Source organism: Rhineura floridana, chromosome 1 (assembly GCF_030035675.1).
Source record: "Rhineura floridana isolate rRhiFlo1 chromosome 1, rRhiFlo1.hap2, whole genome shotgun sequence".
In the NCBI taxonomy this organism is placed as follows: Eukaryota; Metazoa; Chordata; class Lepidosauria; order Squamata; family Rhineuridae; genus Rhineura; species Rhineura floridana.
Genome location: NC_084480.1, coordinates 235,805,974 through 235,830,325, shown reverse-complemented (window position 1 = coordinate 235,830,325; position 24,352 = coordinate 235,805,974). Strand labels below are relative to the sequence as shown.

The window sequence follows — 24,352 nt, the reverse complement described above, 5'->3', positions numbered from 1 at the left end:
CTGCCCTTGAAGACTGTTCGGAAACTCCAGCTAGTGCAAAATGCGGCAGCCAGGTTGTTGACGAGGACCTATCGGTCTGCGCATATAACACCTGTCCTGGCCCGCTTGCACTGGCTACCCATCTGTTTCCGAGCTAGATTCAAGGTGCTGGTTTTGACCTATAAAGCCTTATACGGTGTGGGACCGCAATACCTTGTGGAACGCCTCTCCCGCTATGAACCTACCCGTTCACTTCGTTCAGTATCTAAGGCCCTCCTCCGGGTACCAACTCATCAGGAAGCCCGGAGGACTGTTGTTAGATCTAGGGCCTTTTCTGTGGTGGCCCCTGAACTCTGGAACAGCTTACCTGAGGAGATACGCCTGGCGCCTACGGTACTTTCTTTTAGGCGCCAGGTTAAGACCTGGCTATACTCCCAGGCATTTTAATGTTTTTACGTTTAATTTTGTTAGTTAACTTGCTGCTATGTGTTATTGATTTTATTATATTATTGTATTTTAATCCAGTTTTGTACACCGCCCAGAGAGCTACTAGCTATGGGCGGTCTAGAAATGAAACGAAATAAATAAATAAATAAATGAATGAATAAAAATAAATAAATAATGACTTACTGTGAGTGTGCTAATGGTTCCTGGTTGGTTCCTCTCCTAGTGTGAGAAACTATTCATGACTCCTGGTTTAGGATTACAACTGAACTAGGGATTATATTCTGTTTGCTCAAGCTATGATTGGTAAATTAAGAACAAACCTTGTCTTTGTTTGAAGTGAAACAAATCACAATGTGAAGCCAAAGTTTGATTGGTTTTAATGGTAAGCAAGAGTTTGTTCCTCCTCCCTCCCAACAAATAACAAAGTGGAAGCAATACTATTCAGTATGTCTTATGATGATGTGTGAACTGGGTTTATGGGTGACATCCAATGATATCTGCCTGCTTGTGCAATGGGACTTCCAGTTTATCTTCTTGACTCTACAGCCACCCATATGATCCCAAAATCTGCTCTGGAGGGTTCCCCAGCCCTTTTGATTGTGCAGGGATAAAAAAAAATGGTCTACCATGTAAAGGGAGTCCTACCTGTGCTAAATTGGATCTTGCCATATGTTTTTTAATCTCGCAAGAATTTTGCATGAAATAGTGAGGACAGCTTTCCGTTATGTTTATATGGTCGTCCTTAAAAAATTTCTTGGGTGCAGAGAAGTTGGAAGAAGTTATTTGTAATTTAATGTCATGCTATTTTTACAGTGCTATTCTGTAAAGAAAGTTATTTCATAGTTAACTAAAGCTTTTTAATAATTAACAAACTAAAAGACAGTGATTTGCTGAGATCATCTATTAAGATTCTTGATCTAGCAAGTGTTTTCATTCTAGACTTGCACATCAGAATCCAATATTTTCCCTAGAAGTTAATAGTCTTGTTTTATTCTAAGTTTGTGTAAAGTTTATTTTTATGTGATGTTGGTAGAATTCTTCCCTGTGCAGACACTGCCACTGTTAGGGAAGATTGTAAGAACTGGAAGTTAGAAAAAGACAAATGCTATTTTAGGCTGCATTAACAGAAGTATAGTTTCCAAATCGTGTGAAGTACTAGTGTCCGTCTATTTGGCACTGGTTAGGCCTCATTTTGAGTACCGTGTCCAGTTCTGGACACTACACTTTAAGATGGATGCAGACAAGCTGGAATGAGTTCAGAGGAGGGCAACAAGAATGATCAGGGGACTGGAAACAAAGCCCTGTGAGGAGGGACTGGAAGAACTGGACATGTTTAGCCTTGAGAAGAGAAGACTGAGGGGAGATATGATAGCACTGTTCAAGTATTTGAAAGGGTGTCACACAGAGGAGGGCCAGGATCTGTTTTCAGTCACCCCCAGAGTGCAGGACATGGAATAATGGGCTCAAGTTACAGAAGCTAGATTCCAGCTGAACATCAGGAAAAACTTCCTAACTGTTAGAGTGGTATGACAGTGGAGCTGATTACTTAGGGAGGTGGTGGCATTTAAGAGGCAGCTGGACAGCCACCTGTTGGGTATGCTTTGATTTGGATTCCTGCATTGAATAGGTCACTGGACTTGATGGCCTTATAGGCCCCTTCCAACTCTGCTGTTCTATGATTCTTTGTAGGGTGTGAAGATTGTGGAGTAATCCACTGCTCAGTTTCTAGATCCAAAGATGTTGTATACCTTAAGTATAAATTGAATGCATATAAAACCTCATTTTTTGCACTTAATCTTTTATTTGATGTTCTTATACAGCATACAGAAACTGTAGCAGCACACTATAATAAGCTTGAAGAAGTTGGATTGGAACAGCGTAGCATGAGTCGCATTTTCCATCTACGGAATTTTAACAACTGGATAAAGAGTGTGCTCATTGGTATGGCTATATATTCGGAAAAATGTTTTAGTATTTTCATATACTTAGACATTAATTTCTTTGAACTGAAGTAAAAGCTACACTAGTAGTGCAGTTGGCTAGGGTGGGGCAAGTCTCACACTTGATTCTTAAATCTCAACTGTGATACCTAATATCAAAAGCCAGAGAACAGTTAGAATTCTTTACATTTTTACTCTGTATGTTGCTTCTTAATGTTACACTAATTTACTGCTTTATCGTGCCAGTGTGGTATAGAGTTTTGAGTGTTGTACCGAGAGACCTGGGTTCAAATCCCACTCAGCACGGAGCTCCCTGGGTTGCCTTGGGCTACTCATCATCTTTCAGGCTAACCTACCTCACAGGGTTGTTAGGATAAATTGAAGATAGGGAGTACCATCTAGGGCACCTTGAGCTCCTTCCAGGAAAGGGTGGATATAAATATAATAATTTCAAAAACATTTTATTCAGATTTGTATTTCGTATATACATCAAGATCCCTATCTACCAGTTTTGTGGCCTGAGGAACTTGTAATTGTAGTTGCAAAAATACAATGAACTAAACTAATTTTTTCTATCTTTTCTTTAAGAGATGGCAAAAAATACATACCAATCCCATATCCCATATGCTGGAATAAGTCCTATTGAACTCAGTTGAACTTACTTCTGATTAGACATGTGTAGGATTGTGCTGTTAGTGTCTTTTCCACTATAAATCTTAAAATATATCTCTAACAAGATTTTTTTTTGTTTAAATTACTTATGGTAAAATTCCAAGAATTACCAAAGGAGATGCACTATGGAAGAAATCTTTCTTTTTGCTAAAGATTGTGCATTTTCTTTTCCAGGTGAATTCCTTGACAGGGTACGACAGAGAAAGCAAAATATTACAGTTTTAGACCTGGGATGTGGCAAAGGTGGGGACTTACTGAAATGGAGAAAAGGCAGAATTAGTAAGCTTGTGTGTACAGGTAAGAAGGAAAATTTGATGTTACATAGGGAACATAGTTTCAGGAATGCATATCCCATTTAGCATCTTTGGTTTTCTTTTTTGTGTAGAAAATTGAAAGTGGTGTTATTGTTGATTTGCTTAGCCTTTCTTAAATTATCATAGCAAAACAGAAAGATAAGTTACAAATATATTTATGTTTTCTAGCTATTTGATTTCTGTCTTGCAGACTTGTTTAAAAACCAAAACCAAAAATATTTAAATTGGGATTAGGACAAGTCAGTCAATTGGTATCAATCTCTTTTTCTTTTTGGCAGGTGTGTGTGTGCAGGGGAGGAAAGAACAGAAATAAAGAGAATTTCAAAATATATTTACACCATTTAAAACCTTTTTATATAAAAATGCACCCAAGTTGGTTAACAACTATAACAAAACAATAAAAATTGCAATTAAACTAGAATAATAATACTACTGAAACGGAACAAAAGCAGCTGAAGTAGAATCCGGGGCTGGCCCTGCCATGCAGCAAGATAAAATGACCTGCCTCAGTTGGCACCAAGGAGACAGAATAGATGAAAGAGGAATTGGTGCTTGGTTGAAGAAAGGAAGACTTTGTGTTAGCTTAAGCTAGGAGGGGATGGTGAAATGTGTTAGGAACAAAAAATATTTTGGCTTGGTTTTGTTAAAACCCAATTTTGTAGCAGCTAAAAATACTGGAAGAGAAATCTTGGTTCCTAGCCGAAAGGTGAGCAGTGATGGGGTCAGGTGAACTTCTTGAGCAGGGCAATCCAATATATGGGCAACTCCATGGAAGAGCCCTGCCGCTTGTGTGAACCGCCAGGCTGTCTTATGGTAAGGGAACATGAAACAGAGTGTTAGTGGATTATCTTAAACGTTGGGCAGTTTTACTTTGGTTTTCTTTTTTTCTCTTTGGTGACTAGCTTGATTTAGCTCTTTGGTGACTGAATCACTTGATACTCAGAAATGCATAAATTATTCTTTCAGTTCTGGCTGTTCAACAAACTGGCCTATGAAATGCTTTGAAGGCCAAGTTCTAGAAAGACCAAAATATTAGAATATGCTATAAGCCAGACCTCCCCAACCTGTTGCCCTCCAAATGATGTTGGATATGTACATCCCATTAGGTAGGCCAGCTTGGCCAATGGTCACGGTTGATGGAAATTGTAGTTCAGCAGCTAGGGTTGCCAGGTTCCTGGCCTGAGACTGATCCTGTATCTTTAGGAGAAGAGAAAGTCAGCCAAGTGCAGGTGTTCTTGCAACCCTGTAATGGGAAAAACCACAAGGTAGAATTCTCCCTTCCCTCTGCACAACTTTTAAAGATACAGAAGACCTCTTGGAGGCTGGGCCTGGCAAGAACACCTGCACTTGGCTGACTTTCTCTTCTCCTAAAGATACAGGATCAGTCTCAGGCCAGGAACCTGGCAACCCTATCAGCAGCATCTGGGCTACACATTCACCATTGCTGCCACATACCACAAATAGTGAGTGTCATCAGTCTGTTTTACATTTGAAAGCTCTGCACTTGTTCTTAACTGTTTGACTCTAGCATTCCAGTTACTTTTTTGTAATTTGTTATGAAAACAAAGCAAATAATCTAGAAGCATCAACAGACAGAAGGCACCCTCCCTCCCTACAAACCTGTTGTGTTTATGTGCTAGGTGTTCATTCCAGGATCAGATCTTGCAAAGTTACTATTTCATCCAATATGATTGCAGCTTCCATTTTTCTTTGCTTTGTTATATACTTCTTATCCATTTAAGTTCATATATTTTATAATCACAATAGCAAGCTGCTTGGATGTTTTTTACAATCAAATGGTGTATAAATTTAATAAATAAAAATTATGTACTGTGGTATGCCAGGTCCTACTCTTTAGTAAAAATTGATTCTGTGTATATACTCCATCAAGGTGGCTTCTGGGGTACTTCCAGATGTAATGTAAAAGTAAGTCATTCAGTCACATGCAAAGATGTATCACTGAACACTAAAGTCAGGATAATTCACACCATGGTATTCTTGATCTCTATGTATGGATGTAAAAGTTGGACAGTGAAAAAAGCGGATAAGAGAAAAATCAACTCATTTGAAATGTGATGTTGGAGGTGAGCTTTGCGGATACCATGGACTGCGAAAAAGACAAATAGTTGGGTGTTAGAACAAATTAAACCAGAACTATCACTAGAAGCTAAAATGATGAAACTGACGTTATCATACTTTGGACGCATAATGAGAAGACATGATTCACTAGAAAAGACAATAAAGCTGGGAAAAACAGAAGGGTGTAGAAAAACAGGAAGACCAAACAGATGGATTGATTCCATAAAGGAAGCCACAGGCCTGAACTTCCGAGATCTGAACATGGTGGTTCATGACAGATGCTATTGGAGGTCACTAATTCAGAGGGTCACCATAAGTCATAATTGACTTGAAGGCACATAACAACAAAAGTCATTCAGCTATGAAGGCATCTACTGACATATCTTGCTGAGAACAGGTTGTAATGTTAGAGCAGTTTTCAGTATCATCCTGTTTGTTTTTTAAATATTGACTTGTTCTATAAAGCTTTTGGGAATGTTTTTCTGTAGCTATTTGAAAATCTAGTTTACTTTCTGCAATTGTTTCCAGGTCTGTCACCCTTTACATTTGAGTTCTCCACTGCTTGCTTTGTGGTTAACATAAGTGGTATTAATACTTTTAATATTTTCTGAAATAAATGACAAAAAGCAATTCCAGTCTTTGATCTGGAGATGGCAGCAGAACCTCTTTTATTTTGAGTCCTTGGTCTGTTTAGTGCCTCAGGATGCCATTGTTGCTCCGAGCAATTGATTTTCTAGAAGTCACACACTAGTATAATTTTGAAGTAGGATTTGATGGTGTTTAATGGGGCAAGTCAATCTGCCCTGGAGTAGAGTCGTGGATTCAGCCCTCCATCCACTATGGTGATGTCACTTCCCTAGTATTCCAGATCCGACTAAAGTCTCCCCTAGTGTTGAAGGTGTTAGCAACTAAAAGGACTGTGAAATGTGTGGTTGTGGTTGAGAAGTATTGCTCGGAATCTGGGGAGAGTCAAATAATAGCAGAGAGCCAGGGTGACTGATTCCTTCTGTTCAGATTGTGATGGTGGATCCTCCCCTGTGAAGTAATGGTTCAAACACTGCTGATCAAAGTATCACTGCTCATCTGATCATCTTAGCTTGGAAGGTCTTTGCACCTTTGCTGAAGGCCCCTTAGTACTATAGAAGAGAATGTACCAGACTCTTCTGTGATAATACAGTGCTTTTGTGGTTTGTTGTATTCTCTCTTATCATGTAGTTTTTATGTTATAATATTTAATACTATGTTCTGTATTTGTGGTCAGTTGACTGTAAATAAAGATTGATTGATTGGACTTAGAATAGTCATGGAGGACAGGGCTATGTAACAAGCACTGTTACACTCATGTCTTGCTTATGGTTTCCCATAGGCATCTGGCTGGCCACTGTAAGAACAGATGCAGGTGAACAGGTGATACAGGAGGGTTCTTATGTAAGCCTTTGGGGTAGTCTTTCTGTTAGTGCTGAGAAAAGTGCCACCCAGTTGGGAGGGAAGCCTAAAAGCAGAGCTGCATTTGGTGTTACCACATTTTTACTTTCCCTCCCAGCTTACCTTTGGCCTTACTAGGCTTTTACTTTTCCTCCCAGCTCATAATTGACCTTTGTATTACTAGAATAGAGGCACACTCCAGAAGCCTATATAGTAATGCTCCTGGGGCGCTATCTATTCCTGTACTAGGAAGGCTGTGAGGAGTGAACATGGCACAGAAGCACAGTGTAACTCTTTTAAATGGACTGTGCTCAGCTTGGGCTATGCTACTTCTGAGGGATTAGCTTTGGAAGCAGGATAGCACACTGTGCAGCACACCTAAGATGTGTGCAGCTTCTGAGCTAGCTCCTCAACCTCTCCAGAGCTGGTAACTTCAGTTTAAAAGAATATGCAGCACTGAGGGACTGGGGAAGATCTACCCTGGGAGTGAGTACTTGAGCACCTGGGTGCTTGCTTGCTCAGTCCTCTGGGTTGCTGTCTCTCGAGACAGCTGAGGTCTCTGGTAAGTACTGCAAAGACAGGGACCCCCTGCCTGATCCTGAATCCAGAAAGACGCTGCAGTCATTCTTTCAGCCTCTTTCATCAGCTCCTGGCTGGGTCAGGAGACATAAAAGCACGTCTGTCCTTGGGCTGCGGGCCTGCTGCCACCAGGGTCACCACCAAAGGAGGTTGTCCCTTGTGGAGCCCCTTAGGGAGTCCTGAGGGTGAGGGCACTACCCCTTCTATTTTTAAAAAACCAATCTGGAGGAGATTGGTAGTGAGGAGGGTATACAGTGACTTTGTAGTTACTGTGCAGGATGAGAGCCTGTGCTGTGAACTGAATGATAGGAGAAAGTTGCAGATGCCTTCAGAGTGAGAGTCTGCAACTGGCAGAAGGCTGGCCCTCCCTGGGTGTGACACGGGGGCAGTAGATGTGCCCTGTGTGAAAGATATTGAGTGGGTCTGACTGTTCCCAATTCTCTCAGAGGCCTACTGGGATAAGTAGTTCAGGTAGGTTTTGTTGGTGAGCTGTTGTTGGGTCCATATCAGGTGTTTAGGAGGAGTGTTAGTAAGGAGGTACATGGGCGATACCACCCCAATCTCAGTGTTCATGGGTAGAGGGAGGTATAGTCATGGGGAGGTGGTAAGCTACCATAGAAGATGAAGGCAAGGCTATCCACGCCTTATTCCTTGTTCCCACTCCTCCCATAGATGGGTTCCTCATTATTTATCAGCTGTGTCCACTGGCCTGTGTCAGCTGTTGTTTAACGCCAGATCGGTACACAGTAAGACCACATTCATCCATGATCTCATCATGGATGAAGGTGCAGATTTGGTGTGCATTACTGAGACCTGGATGGGTGAGCTGGGAGAAGTGGATCTGACCCAGCTTAGTCAGCAGAACTTCCATCTCTGTCACCAGGAAACTACTCTGTCTTGGAGCTGGCTATGGGGGCCTGCACCTGATGTCAGGTCAAGGAGGCAGTAAACTAGCGTTGCTGCTGGTGTACCATCCATCCTGCTGCCTGGCAGCTTCCCTAACCAAGCTGGCAAAGGCTGTCTTGGCTGTGGTATTGGAGGAGCTCAGAACAATAATCCTGGGTGATTTCAATGTACATGCTGAGGCTGCCTCTAGTGTTCCTGCTCAGGACTTCATGGCTTCCATGATGACCATAGGGCTGATTCAAGTTGTCACTGGCCCGACATATAGGGCAGGGTGCACTCTCGACTTGGTTTTTGCTCCAGATGGAGGAAGGAGTGTTCTGGAGATGGGAGGGGTGGATGTCACCCCATTGTCATGGTCAGACCACTTCCTGCTGAAGTTTAGACCTACAGCGCTAATCCTCCTCTACAGGGTGATGGACAGTTTAAGATGGTCTGCCCCCAGAAACTAATGAAATCTAGTGGATTCCTGAATGCCCTGGGGGAGTTCCCAGTACACAGAGCAGGTGACCCTGTCGATACTCTTGTCATGTTATGGAACAGTGAGGCACGTCAGGCTCTTGGCATGGTTGCCCTGAGTGCCCTGTCTGGCATTGTGGAGCCCGGTTTGTTCCTTGGCACACCAGTGAACTATTGGCAATGAAAACAGGACGATGGCAGGAGCGTAAGTGGCAAAAGACATGCTATGAGGCTGATCGGGCATGAGTAAAACATAACCGTGCCTAGTGTGTAGTGGTGAGGGCGGCAAAGAAGGTCCACTTCTCTGCCACCATTACATTCTCACATAGCTGTCCAGTGGAGCTTTTCCATATTGTTAGGGTCTCTTGTCATCAATTCCAGGAAATAGAGTTTTAGACCCTTTGAAGGCCCACTAAATTGTTTGCAAGGCACTTTGAAGGTAAAGTTGCTCACCTCCATAGCAATCTTGATGCCTATCCACATCTACTGTAGTCCTCAGTGAGGTGTCCAGCAGGGCTGTGGAGTCGGAGTCGGAAGCAATTTTGGGTGGAGTCGGAGTCGGTAGAAATGTACTGACTCCGACTCCGGCTTCAAAATAAATTTTGATTGACAAATTTTTAAAAACATAAATTCAAAATGTCAAAGAAGCTTCCCATGAAGTCAGCTGTAGCTGAGCATTTCACCATAACTCAAGATGGAAAACATTTTGTGTGTCAGTATATGACACAGGACCCAGATGAAGACAAATGCTGTGATGCCAAGATCAGCACATATTCAGGCAGCGATAAAAATGCTCCTACGAGAGCTTCCAATTTAAAAAGACATTTACAGCCCTTTTCAGGGCTGTGGAGTTGGAAGCAATTTTGGGTGGAGTCGGAGTCAGACAGTAGAAAAATAGAGTGAGAGTCGAAGGTTTGGCGTACCAACTCCACAGCCCTGGTGTCCAGTGCAACGTCTGCTTCAGCTGCTTGGGTTTGGTTTCAGTTGATGCAGCCTGATGATGTGGACAAGGTGCTTGTGCTGGTGTGGCCAGCAACATATCCTCTTGACCGTTGCCCTTCTTGGCTTATTAAAACTTGTTGAGGAGGTTTGACCAAGTGGATCTAGGTTGTGGTCAACGCATCATTGTGGCTAGAAGCACTCCCTCCTTCCCTGAAAGAGGTGGTGATCTGACTGCTCCTGAAAAAGCCCACCTTGGATCCATTGGTTTGTGACAACTACCGCCCAGTTGTAAATACCCCCTTTTTAGGGAAGGTAATTGAGAGGATTGTGACGCAGCAATTACAAACACTACTGGATGAAACAGATTATATTGACCCATTCCAATCTGGGTTCAGGCCTGGTGATGGGACTGAATCAGCCTCGATTGCCCTGATGGATGACCTTTATCAGGAGAAAGACAGGAGAAATGTGACTCTGTTATTCTTACTTGATCTCTGGGAAGGTTTTTGATACCATTGACTTGGTATCCTTCTGGGCCGATTTGGTGAGATCGGTATTGGAGGAACTGTTTTAGCATTGGGCAATTGTCTCTGGGTCCCCTGGCAGTTGTACTGTGGGGTGCCACAAGGTACCATCTTGTCCCCAATGCTGTTTAACATCCATATGAAGCCCTTGGGAGAGAATAATCCTTGACCAAAGACCAAATAAAGTAAATTTTGTATATTTGGAATAGTATTTGAGATTTGTTGTGCATTTTACCTTTGCATTTTATATTCCTGTATTTGTACACCTCTGCATTTTATTGCTGTGTTGCCATTGAGAGTGTATGCATATTTTGTCTATAGAGCTAACAATTCATATTGCACCCTGTGTAGTAAAGTGCATGTGCATTTGAAATTGGGCATTATTGTGTATTCTGTCAGCTATTAGCCAAGATTGTTTTCTCCACTTCATTTCTATATATTTTTAGAAGGCAGGGAAGAGAGACAGGCTCTGGTGCTGAGTAGATTTATTGTATGCTCAATGCGTTTTGGAATTTATCCTTCAGGAGCTAAAAACAAAAACAAACTAAAATCATTGCTGTAAGACAGCACATGTTCTTATACATTAACAAAATACTTTTAAAGACCACGTTCCATATGACTCAGTTTGCATACATTTTAAAATGTTGTCATTATGTTGTATCCTTAAACATTAACATTAGACTGACACCCTATGAAACTGTACTGTGTAGCACCAACAAAACAAATTCTTGTGCTAGCCAGCTACAACATAAAACTCTCTCCCCCTCCCCATGAAAACGCAAAGATAATGCCCTATACTGACCAGTGGAGATCTGTTTTCTTTACTCTATCCAGGCAATTCAAATTCTCTGAGTTCAAATAAAATCAAAAACAAGGGTCCTGTATGAAACTTGGCTGACTTTCTGTAACCACTGAACATGTCAGTCAATCACTGTAAGTACCAGCTGGATCAGTCAAATTTGTCAATGCAGTGATTGTGCAGCTGGGCTGATTTATACATTCATTATGGACACCAGCAGCATTTGAGTTTGGTTGTGTTTAGTGTGGAGCTGGACAAAGAATTTGAATTCTGAAACACGTTGAGCACACAATAAATCCACTCAGCACCAGAGCCTGTCTCTCTTTCCTGCCTTCAGTTTGGTGCTTTTTCCCTTTTGTTTCCCTCCTATATATTTTTAGAATCATATCATGTCTGATTAGACCTTGACTTTATTTGCTTTTTTTTATTCGCCCTTGGGACCCTTGGCGGTCATCAGAAGATTTGGGGCCAGGTGTCAGCAGTATGCTGATGATACCCAGCTCTATTTCTCTGTACAATCTGTATCAAGAGAGGCCATGCAAGCAGTGGACTGGCCTGGATTCAGTGGTGAGCTGGATGAGGGCCAAGAAACTAAGTCTGAACCCTAGCAAGGTGGAGGTGCTGTGGGTTGGTGGTTCCCGAGTTTGGCTAATTGGTCAGTTGCCTGCTTTGAATGGGGTTGTACTCCCTCTGAAAGAGTAGGTCCGTAGTCTGTGGGTGCTCCTGGGTCCATCTTTGTTGCTGGAGGCCCAAGAGGCCTCAGTGGCTAGGAATGCTTTTGCCACTTCGGCTGATAAGACAGCTGCAGCCATTTCTGGTCCGGGATAGCCTGACCACTGTTGTCCGTGCACTGATAACCTCCAGGCTGGATTACTAAAATGCAATCTTTGTGGGGCTGCCCTTGAAGATAGTCCAAAAGCTGCAGCTGGTGCAAAATGCAGCAGCACAACTACTCACTAGTCAGAGTATTGCCAACATGTCACCCCGCTGCTGAAAGAATTGCACTGGCTGCCTATTAGCTACCAGGATAAGTTCAAGGATCTGTTTTTTTTTTTACACAAAGGTTCTGGTTTTTGTGTATAAACAGCTTGGAACCAGGATACCTGAAAGATCATCTTACCCCTTATATACCCTGTCAGTCACTGCGCTCTGAAAGTGAGGGCCTCCTGCAGATACCATCTTATCAGAAGGTCAGTTCGGCACAACACAGGCAGCCGACCTTTAGTACAGTGGCACCTACCGTTTAGAATTCCCTCCCCTTAAATATTAGGCAGGCGCCATCTCTGTTAGCTTTTTGGTGCCTACTGAAGACCTCCTTCTTTCAACAAGCTTTTTAAGTAGAGACCATGTGTCTGTGTTGGAATTGCTTATTAAGATGTTTTAAAAGCTTTTTAAAAAAGATGTTTTTAAAGATGTTTTGTTGAAATATATTTTAAAGTCTGTTTTTATTATATTTTAGTGTTGTGGTTTGCTACCCTGGACTTCTACTGGGAGGAAGTTTTATTATTGTTGTTGTTGTTGTTGTTAATAAATAAATAAATAAATAAATAATGGAAATGGAGTACCTTCAAGTCGATCCTTACTTATGGATACCCTATGAATAGGGTTTTCATGGTAAGCGGTATTCAGAGGGGGTTTACCATTGCCTCCCTCTGAGACTAGCCCTCCCCAGCTGGCTAGGGCCTGCTCAGGTTGCCATAGCTGCACAAGCCATCCCCTTCCTTGTCCGCAACTGTCAGCTGGGGGGCAACTGGGCTCCTTGGGACTATGCAGCTTGCCCACGGCTGCAGAGGTGGCAGGACACATAACCCCTGAGCCACTCACTGTGGGGGTGATCATTAGCTGGCCCTTTATACCCAGGAGACACGAGCGGGGATTTGAACTTACAGACTCTGGACTCCCAGCCAGGCTGTCCTCGCCACTGTGCTATGCTGCGGTATATGACTTTGCAGCATGCAAAGTCATATACAGCTTCTCTACCTCCATGATAATGTCAATAAAGGGGACTGTGGGGCTAGTCTCCCTTTAATACAAGGAACGCTGAGGATCAACTTAGAAGCTATCCGCTTGTTGAACTAAGTGGCATTTCCTGACCCAGCAGCAATGTGCAAGTGCCATTTCTGAGCTTACATATTCTGGGAGGCTTAATGGAACTGGCTCAACATCTCGTGCTAGCCATTTCTAGCACAGAGAATTAGCATAAATGTATCGGAGTCTTGAGGAGGAGAGTGCAGTGTAAAATGCACATACACTTTGCTGAATTTAAGGTTTTGTGTGTTTTCAAAAGTATAATACTGCCATTTGAAAAATGGAATGGGTTCTTTAGATAATTCTTACAAAGTTTTAAGTATCACATAGGTCAAAATAAAATTATTGATATTCATTGTCTTCTCAGCATTAAGAATTCAAATTACAAGATGTCATATTACAAAAACGGTAGTGTACTAGATCATTTTTATTAACAATTGAGTTCATCCAAGAATGTGACACAGCATTAATTTTAAGAAAAATGCAATGTAAATATTTAATCTTAAATTGGGACAGTCGTTTTGCACATAAGATCTGAAATAGTGCTTTTCTCTGTTGCTTCTGAGTTTTGGTTATGTGCAATGAGTCTTTTGCCCACCCTATGCAGAACTCTGTTTAACTGTTTTAAGCAGTTGCCAAATACAGTACTTCTAACCTCCACTTGTATGTTTGCTTTCACCTGAGTTATAGCTTTCCTAAGAGGTTTTTGATTATACATTTTTTGAGAATAGATATTGCTGATGTTTCCGTACAACAGTGTGAACAGCGGTACCATGATATGAGAAACCGTGGTCGTCAGAATGAGAGAATTTTCAGTGCAGAATTTATCACTGCTGACAGTACAAAGGTATAGTCATTTCATGCTTTTTTTTAGTAAATTGTGGTTTCTTTGTATAAAATTAATTGGTACAAGGAATGTGAGTGAAAGCAAAGATTAGAAAATAAAGGTGTAAAGGTAAATCAGCCATTGCCTTTTTCTAAATGGTTGCAGAGTTTAAAAACTATGTTTCATGGTGTTGCATAAATGAAGAGAAACACCTAAATACAAAATAGCCTTCAGTATAGCTCATTTTAATGACACCTTGAGAACAGTCTTTTTGCAGAACAGCTCAATCCTGAAAATATTCTAAGCTCAGAAATCGTCAGGAAATCATGGTGTGGCTGCGTTAGCACATCTTCCTAGACCAACCTTTGCCAATGTCACGTGATTAAAATGTTGGACTACAACTCAAATAGTCTCTGCCCCCAGGATATGCTGGCTGGGGCTGATGGGAGATCTGAAGGGCAGTAGGTTGGTGAAGCCTGTGCTAAACCATTGTTCCCCTCTCCTCTTCCTGCATGGCTGGGAAGAGGACTTTATAGGAGTGTCCAGAGTGCCTGCCAGGACTGTAGGCACACTGGAAGATTGGCTTCCTCTGGAAGATTCCAGGTGCCTTTCTTGAATTTTCAGCTTTTCCCCCTGTTTAAAAAGTCTCTGGCTCTTACATATGGAGATACAAGTAAAATGATGGAGTCAGTATTCTGCTTACTAAGAATCTGCTTCTCTCAGGTTTCCCAATGAATTTATTCATTGATTATTCTGATTTTAATTAACCATAGCTTCCCTTTCCTCCAAACCAGAATCATGGTTTAACATGAACTGTAGTCAGATTCAAAACCAGTCAATTTTAAAACATTGGTTATGCAACTGGCATGTCTAAACTAACCATATTTCTTTTAAGTTGTGATCTGCTGTAAAGATGAAATGAACCTATGGCTAACTAAAACTTAAAAGCTTCTGAAATTGTGTTCCTGGCTATCTTGGTTGGAAGAGGTAAAGAGCGTGTGAACAGGCTTGCTGCAGCTTATGCATGTCATGATAAGCCATGATGTATTGTGCTGTGCAAATGTGGCGTATGAGAGATGCAAACCTGGAATTGTCTGTATTGCATGAACTTCATTACTTGTGATGGGATTACTCAAAATAAGTTAATAAGTTAATGTAACTACTCTTGTCTGTGCTGTAGCACCAGAAATCAACATTCTGATTTTTACTTACAACACCAATTCTAGTGTTTTCTTTCCAGTAAAAATTCTTTATATTTCAGCATTTAATTCCTGATGAAACAATGGATAGTGGAGGTAGTAGAACAGAAGAGGATACAGTAGGGCCCTGCTTTACAGCGCTTCGCTAATGCGGCGGTCTCAATTAGACACAATTAGACTAAAGCCCCACTCATACGGCGCTTGTTCCGCTTTTACGGTGGTTTTCAGGTGTCGCGCACCATTCTATTCAATGAGTTCCGCTTTTTGGCGGTTTTCACTTTTTGGCAGGGGTCCAGAACGTCAACCACCGTATGAGTGGGGCCCTACTGTACAGTGGCTTAACTTTCAGGTTGTCAGCTGGAAAGAGCAGAAAAAGAATCAAAAGACTTTGGGTTGGGTCTCTTTGCTTAAACTCCATTTCTGTGGTATTTTCCTGATAGCAAAAATAAACTATTCTCTTCTGTTTGTCTCAGGAACTTCTGTCTAAAAAGTACAACGATCGAAACATGTACTTTGACATCTGCAGTTGTCAATTTGTGTACCATTACTCATTTGAGACATATGAACAAGCTGATATGATGCTTAAAAATGCTTGTGAACAACTCTGCCATGGAGGATATTTCATTGGCACAACTCCAGATAGCTATGAACTTGTGTAAGTATGTGTGAATAAAGTTGTAGATAATAACTGTTGGGTCTCCTGCTTGTAGGTGTTCACCCCACCCCTCAATACAGCAGTAAGGGCATGGACCGGAAAAAGCTTTCTCTATAGGAGTGTCCAGAATGCTTGCCAGGACTGTAGACACACTGGAAGACTGGCTTCCTCAGGAAGATTCCAGGTTCCTTTCTTGAATTTTCAGCTTTTCCCGTTTAAAAAAGTCTCTGGCTCTTACTTATGGAGATACAAGTAAAATGATGGTATCGGTATTCTGCTTACTAAGAATCTGCTTCTCTCGGGTTTCCCAGTGAATGCCAAGACCCTGGGATATCTAGCCCAAATATGTGCCCAGTCATCTAGATGTGGTATATTCTGGCAAGTAGGGGAAAGTCTCTTGGTCTGCCATAAATATTAGAAATATTGTTAGTACTGAACTGCAGGAAGACAGCAACTTCATCAGTGCAATTAAAGCAAGCTTACATGACTGACCAAATTATTGGTCAATCCTTTTAGTGTTAATTTAAATCTTAATTAACCTTCTCTTCTCCCAGGCATTTTAGCATGTGTTTTTAAATTGTTTTTTTTTTAAATGTGTTTTTAAATTTGTATATTTGTTTTTAATGTTTTTAATTATTGTAAACCACCCAGAGAGCTTTGGCTATGGGGCAGTACACAATGCAATTAATTAATTAATTATCTGTGGTGGATATAAAAATGAATTAGGGTGATATGTGTCACTGAAATTTGATATAATTTATTACTTCTCTAAAAAGTATTAGGATATGATTTTATCCTTGTTTTGCTACACCTGATTTCCTTAGCAAGAAGTTAGACCTTTGGACAGGTCATACTGTTATGTTTTCTCAGAGTTAGGGACTTGAATACTCTTGGTTGTGTGGGTTTTAAATTGTTTAATTTTTTTATGTGCTGCCACAGAAAGCGCCTTGAAGCTTCACAAACAGACTCTTTTGGGAATGAAATATATACAGTGAAGTTTCAGAAGAAGGGAGATTACCCCTTGTTTGGCTGCAAGTATGATTTTAACTTGGAAGGAGTGGTTAATGTTCCAGAGTTCTTGGTCTATTTTCCATTGCTGATAGAGTAAGTTTTTTATTGTTAAATTTTATTTTGTGTTTTTAAATTAAAAATGATTGCTAGTGGTGCCCTTTGCTGGCTTTTACCTAGAGAAGATAGATAATGTGAAGTTTGGTCCTTCATAGCCTAGGTACTAAATATGCAGAAGATCTGACATGCCCTCCTTCCGATTTCCCTCCTTTCCCTTGGTATCTTTTTGCAATTTGGGAAAAACCTTCCATCGATTATAAAACCAGTGCATTTGGTTCTACAGCCTCTTTATGTTCTCTTGCCTAACTTCCTTTCCCCCCCTCTCTGCTGTGTAGCTGTTCTACTTCCTTGCTGTGTCAGAATCCCTCTTCTCTTTATTATTTCCACTGTAGCAATTGTTTTGTGGTCTTTGCCTATTCAGACCCTTTAGAACTTACCACAAGATGCTAGCAAACATAACCATAGCAATGCTCCAGACTATTGCCATACACATTATACTGTGAGGGCATGACTTATATAAGCATGCGCTGTTGCCAATGCTATAAGCATTTCATAATGACACTTATTACTGAGTATCTACCTCCCTGAGCTGCACTCTGAGATTCTAGTTGTCGTTATAATTAGGAATCAATAGGTGTATGCCTTGTATGTGTGCACATATATGTGTGTATATAATACATATTTTAAATGTACTGTCATAATTTTGACAAAGGACTTTATGTTCAGATTAAGTGTATGATGTATGGTGAATTTAGAAGAATTCAAATCATCAGGTGTCACTATGATACAGAAGTAGCTTTTGTAAATTTAATTAATGCTTTGACAACAATGTTGTAACTTCTGTTTTGTGCCAATTAAGCTAATTAATAATTCTTTGTAGAATGGCCAAGGAGTATGGCATGAAACTAGTCTACAAAAAGACTTTTCAGGAGTTTTATGAAGAAAAGGTTAAGAATGAAGAACATAAACTTCTTTTGCAACAAATGCAGGCTTTGGAGGTTAGTTCTCAAACACACACAGATCTGCTATAATTGTCAGCCTTGTTAACTGTTTAGTTGCTTTTTGAAGAACATTGTGCATCAATTCTAATAAAGATGAATTTCGATACTTTCTCAGGATGTACTAGTTATTCCCTCTATCTTGCATTTGAATGCAGGAAGGGCCATATCTCAGTGGTAGAGCTTTTGCCTTGCATGGAGAAAGCCCCAAGTTCAGTCTCTGGAATCTCTGCGCAGGGCTGGGAAGGGTGCCCTTCATGAAACCCTGGAGATCCAGTTCAAGTTAGTGTAGACAGTAATGAAGTCGATGGACCATCAATATAAGGCAGTGTCCTATGTTCCTAATGGACTTTTGTTAGCTGTGTTTTATTTCACTTGCCCTGTATCTCTGTGCGCTCTGTCAATATAGAAGCAGCATGCAGAACAATACATTGCAGTTACATTAACATGTTTATCCTAAAAATGCTCACTTGGAAGTGCGTTCCTTTGTATTTGTATCTGTAGAACATAATTCTAAGTTGATGTACTTAGAGTCCATTTCAAAAAATTTATTTCATTGTAGTGCTAGTGGCCTACTTCTTCTGTAGTAAACAATATTAATTAAATCATGACTATTATAAATGTAAAGGATCTTGTACAGATATAGAACATGGTTTTTGTGACCACCTTGTGATTTTGTACACACTTGTAGAAGTATGCTGTGCTGAAATCAATAGGACTAAAGTAAAGTAAAAATGTTTAGGATCATTGTATGCATCCATGTCTAACATATCCCAGGCTGTGGCCTGAGGACATATAGTGCAGCCACGTTTCTGAAGCTAAGAGGGTCTGTATCTGGTCTGTGCCTGAATGGAACATGCTTGGGAGCCCTATGAATACCCTCTTGAGTTATCTCATGGAAGAAAGGAGCAATATGAATGTGGAATGCAAGGTAAAGGTGTTGGTCACAGAATAAATATTTCATTGGGCTAACTACTAAATAACTTCTTGGAGTTTTGGTATTCTCTTTATAATTGCAGTTATGGTTATGTAGAAATACCTCATTTGTTAATCGCTCCTTGCTGTCTGCCTCTCAGCTCAAGGGAAAGTAGGCATGTGTGCAGACAATTTTTGTCTTAATTTTCTTATTTTTAGTTTGCCAGCCTAGAATTGTTTGCAGTAATTCTAATCTGTTTTTCAGAAATTTCCTGCTGATGAAAGTTCCAGGCTGGTCTCAAATAAAAAAGAGGACTATGAGCATGCAGAAATGCTCAAGAATGATGGGAAAGCCAAGCTACCTCTTGTAAGTATTAGCCTCTGGTTCCTGAGTAGATCAGGTTGGTTGTGGCCCAGTATTCATCTTCTCCATCTTAACACTATTGGAAAAGCTATGCATATGGGTTTTGTCTGTGGAACTAAAAAAAGTAAGGTATTCCTCGGAAAAATCATTTATGTGCTAATGCAGTAGAATGTTTCTCTTGTGGTGCCACTGTGGAGCAATGAGTAACGGCAAAAGCTGCTGCATTGACCACTTGTATATTGTGAACTTCCGTGGGACCTACTAGTGAAAGGCAGGTAATAAATTTAAAAGATTATGATGGTGGTGCTGCTGCACTGCTGTCAGTGTGGCACTTGCTTGTGCAAGAAGTGACCTCTAAAGCCATTAGGTTGTGAAACTTTGAACCTTGAAAGGAAAACAGAAGGCAAGGTAGTCTATTCCCTTTGTTTAGCATCTGAACTTTGCAAATTACAGCTGACTTGTTCCTGAAGAAATGTATGAGTCTCCATAGTCATAACCTATGGTGCTCAAATTCAGATAGCTTTATATAACACTGATGCTGTCTCTAAAGCTACTAGCATTCATAACTTTACTAGCCTGCCAACAACAACATACTAAGGTAAGTCATGTATAGCCCACCTGCAACCTTAAAATAAATAAGAAACTGATTAATTTACAAAAACTTGTTTCCTTGCCTAGAAGCAGCTGTTTATTTCTCAAATCTACACTGATTAGATACCATTTAATACCCTTTTTAATATATGTAGAAATTTGCAGGGAGTGTTTGCACCATAGCGTGAGTGTCTTGTAATACAAGGTAGCTGTGATGGAACAGTGGTGCAATATTTTGCCCAGTAGTTTAAACTGATGCACATTAGGACTTGAGCTGGTATCATCGTAATCAGCGTTCTAAACACAGAGCAAAGATATAAGGTTAGTGCAGTAGATAGCTAATGTTTAACAACTTTTCTATACCTCAAGGAAGCACTCTTTCTTCAGATAAAAATACTATCTTCTCTTCAAACAGAGAGATGACATCTCTCAAACGTGCAATCCATCATAGCTAAATAATAATAAACCAGTCCCTTTTACAATGAGGTATTCTACTTTGATGGTTGATCAGCTGCTAAATACGTTTACTCATATTTTCCTTTCGAGGAGTTGGCTGAAGTACAGTGGAGCATGGTTTGCCTTTCTGAAATCTGAAACTTTATTATTGATACATTAGATAGTTAAATAATGAAGCATTAAAATTAAGCCCCATGAGGCAATAGTTTGTTGTTGGATAAATATTTTTTCTGCTGATTGCTTAAAATGTGTACAATGTTTTCTGTCTGTTATCTTTGTGACATGCCTTCCTTTTCTTTCTTTAAGGGAACCCTGAGTAACTCTGAATGGGAAGCAGCAAGTACGTACTATAACCAATGTCTAAATATTACTAGAACAGTTCAGTAAATTAGTTTCTTCCCACGAGCTTCTCCTTCTACAGCTGTCAGGCTTGTGTATTATTAAAATGTAAGGGGTTCTCCAGCAGGAGCTTTTTTTTGAGGGAATCTGTTAAGAGCAAAGTTGCAGGAAAAACTTGGGCTATTCATAATTGCTATGTAAAAATGCATCTAGATAGCATCTTTATTCATCTTAAGGTGACCAGATCCACAGATGAATAGCAGACTAATATTTAAGTATTAAATTGGTAACAAAATTGTTTGCAAGCCATGTGTGGGAGCCAGGTGACACTAGATTGATTGTAAGCCAGTCTAGGAGCCTTTTGACTAAACAACATACAGTGCTCTAAATAACAGGAAAATCATCTAGCATACATCTCATTCAAAAGGCAGATATAGCATGTTTCAGGGTGTTACATTAGCGTGGAGTGGTGCATCTACCTAAGCCGTAGGCCATTGGCTTGTTAACATTCAATCAAGTGGCCTGGCACAACTCTTTAAATGCCTTTTGAATGAAACGGCAGTCTTACAGAACACAAATATAGGTAGGTGCTTTGCATACAGCCTTATCACATCTAAATCAAGCATAGGTTGTGTTATATCTGTGTATTCCATTATTCAAAATGCCCATTAATCCAGTTATATAGGTAAACCCTGGCACTGAGCCTTCCTGATTTAAAATTGCTTATTTAGGGTCTTGTGCATGGTTTTTAATATTTTTCTGAATTAATATTAACTAATAGTAGTGGTACAGTGTTCTGGTTTGCATGTTACAGTAAGCTAGCAGTGTGAGACCTCTAACCTGCTAAATGCAGCTGGACAGCTTTGGTGCTAGAAAATAAACATTATCTTGCTGTTTGGATTTCATTATGAAAGGGTTTGGAGGCTCATAATTGCTCTCTGCAAGTGTGGCATAGTGGTTAGAGTGTTGGACCAGGGTTCAGATCCCCACACAGACATGAAGCTCACTGGGTGACCTTGGGCCAGTCACTGCCTCAGCCTCAGAGGAAGGCAATGGTAAACCACCTCTGAATACCATTTACCATGAAAACCTTATTCATAGGGTTACCATAATTCGGAATCGACTTGAAGGCAGTCCATTTTTTCAATTGCTCACAAAGCTCTAATAAAGTTGAGTTTGGAACAGGGCTGTGGAGTCGGTATGCCAAACCTTTGACTCTGACTCCTCTATTTTTCTACTGTTCGACTCCGACTCCACCCAAAATTGCTTCACAGCCCTGGAAAGGGCTGTAAATGTCTTTTTAAATTGGAAGCTCTCATGGGAGCATTTTTATCGCTGCCTGAATATGCGCTGATCTTGGCATCACAGCATTTGTGTGCATCTGGGTCCTGTGTCATACACTGACACACAAAATGTTTTCCATCTTCAGTTATGGTGAAATGCTCAACTACAGCTGATTTCATGGGAAGCTTCTTTGACATTTTGAATTTATATTTTAAAAAATTTGTCAATCAAAATTTATTTTGAAGTCGGAGTCGATACATTTCTTCTGACTCCACCCAAAATTGCTTCCGACTCCACGACTCCGACTCCACAGCCCTGGTTTGGAATACTTTCTGATGCAATAGAAGGAGGGGTCTTGCTTGGCATGAAATCATTCATGGTTTTTCATTTTTCTTCATATGGAATTGTTCAGACAAGATACAGAGATTATTCAGCATAGTAATTAATTCAAGTCAGCAGATTTATGTGGAAGGATACATTTCCTTGTGTGTCACAGACTTGATAAGCATCACACTGATTCTGCTGCTGTGAATTTCAGCTATTGCAGATGGCAATGATCAATTGTCCTTTGAGGAAACCCCTTTTATCATATGAACAAAAGGAGATTGAAGGGAATTATGGGATTATCCCAGAGTAATTATTCATGTTAAGAGGCACTATAGATCTTAGATTAGTATAAACCATTTGTTTTGCTGATGTTTAAGAGCTGAGGAACTCAATTCTTCAAGGAACATAAAGAAAATAGAAGCCCAAGCTACTCTCCAGTTTTGTTTGGTTATTTTTTTCTCTTGCCATTTAAAACTGGCAGGTGTGACTTTGTACTAAAATCATCTTAACAGCAGATGGTAATTGCATGGCACCTGCATATTTAACCGTTTTTTTAAAAAGATGTCTTGAAAGCTTTTTAAAAAATGTTTTTACAGATGTTTTAATGTATTTTAACGTCTTTTTAAGATGTTTTGAAGTGTTTTTAGTGCTTTTGTTTGCCACCCTGGGCTCCTGCAGGGAGTAAGGGCGGGATATAAATCAAATAATAAATAAATAAAATATTCCCTTGAGTCTTGGTCCATATGACATTCATCATTTCAGGGATGCAACAATGGGCATGTATTATCATGACACTTCCAGTACAGAACCTTATGGGCTGTGTATCATCACTACATACTTGTGGAAGTGATTTCCACCTTTGAAGGCGATAGAAGTTGTAGTAATTAGGGTATACCAGTCTAAGCGAACACATGGATTTAAAATACTGATATAGTTGAGTATGTCATTTAATCTCTTTACATATACTGATATATGGCCACTTAAAAAAATTATGTTCTCCATTTTCTTTAAAACTAGTATTGTATACAAATGCTTCCATACACGTTTAGGCACATTACTAGAAACTGTTCGAATCGGTGTTGCAGTTAGTATGGCTATCATTATTAATGAATGGGATGTTGCTCTATGCTCTGTTAGGCTATATATTGTCAGGCTTGTTTTAAGAACAGAAATATTTGAAGTAGGGGAAGGCTAATCATGCTTGTTTCCTCTTGCTTTCCCCCCCCCAGGTATATACTTGATTTTTGCCTTTGAAAAGCAGCAGTAAAAAAGACCACAAAGAAATACAGTGATCTAGCATCCAAAGTGACAGCTATTTTATATTTTTATGTTTAAAAAGTGTGCAGGACACAACCAAATTGGGCATGTTTACATAGGAACTATGGTTGACTGTCTGTGACAGATGGAATATTTGTGTGTGTTTGTGTATATATAGACTACACACACACACACACACGAAATAGGAATTGTAATTTTTCTTTTGGGGGAATGGTGGTGGGGTTCCTACTTTTAACAAAGGGCAAATTTTCTGAAATATTTAATGTGTTTTCAGACACATTTGCCACTTATAGACCACTTAAAAAACTACAGCATGGCCAAAATCACATTGTGAAGAGATTATCCTAATGTAGCTTCCATCCAGGTGGTAGTTCAGCTGTTGCCATACTCTTTCAATAGCTTGAATAGCCAAGGAAGCAAGGGTCTTGGTGATTTATTGGCAGTGACATCAGATAACTAGCTCTACATGTGGCTAGAGTGAACCCAAAGTTTTGAAGTGGTCACCATGCAGCAAGTGTTTATTTGAAACTTCCTGTTGTGAGAGAGACTTGAGTGGTTATTGAGTTGTACAAAGTTGCATACAAGTAAATTGGCAAGTGTTGAAACAGATGACTGTGGGATTCAGTACTGCTGCTATCAATGGAAAATTGTAGCCCTCATTCCAGAGCTATATAAGCGGGCGTCTACTTTCAAAGAAGAAACCTTCATCAAGCAATTTCAGTGAATGAAGATCTGCTTGTATGCATGTGAGCTCTGTGTATCAGGATGCCAGACACCATTCATTGGTTGGGCTTTTATCTCCATTCCACATTGCAGTATTTTCAATGTTAAATAATTGTGGCTGGTGTTTCGGATGGAGTGTTTGGAGGAATACTAATTTTGCTGTTTGTGTTCATTTGTGTGTAATATTCTTTTGTAGTTATGTGATCAAGATTAAATAAATGTCTCTTCTGTACAAGTGA

At 40.2% G+C, this 24,352-nt stretch overlaps 1 protein-coding gene across 3 annotated transcripts in view; it reads left to right on the top strand.

The window, feature by feature from the left end:
* RNMT (RNA guanine-7 methyltransferase) overlaps positions 1-24,352 on the top strand; it is a 27,025-nt gene extending 2,673 nt beyond the window's left edge. For all 3 annotated transcript variants that reach the window (XM_061594731.1, XM_061594729.1, XM_061594730.1), the window contains exons 4-12: positions 2,247-2,367; positions 3,213-3,335; positions 13,822-13,937; positions 15,589-15,770; positions 16,710-16,874; positions 17,719-17,836; positions 19,017-19,118; positions 20,469-20,502; positions 23,342-24,352. In XM_061594731.1, the coding sequence (XP_061450715.1) occupies positions 2,247-2,367; positions 3,213-3,335; positions 13,822-13,937; positions 15,589-15,770; positions 16,710-16,874; positions 17,719-17,836; positions 19,017-19,118; positions 20,469-20,502; positions 23,342-23,379 (999 nt within the window). In that variant the 3' untranslated portion in view covers positions 23,380-24,352. The remainder of the gene's footprint in view (positions 1-2,246; positions 2,368-3,212; positions 3,336-13,821; positions 13,938-15,588; positions 15,771-16,709; positions 16,875-17,718; positions 17,837-19,016; positions 19,119-20,468; positions 20,503-23,341) is intronic.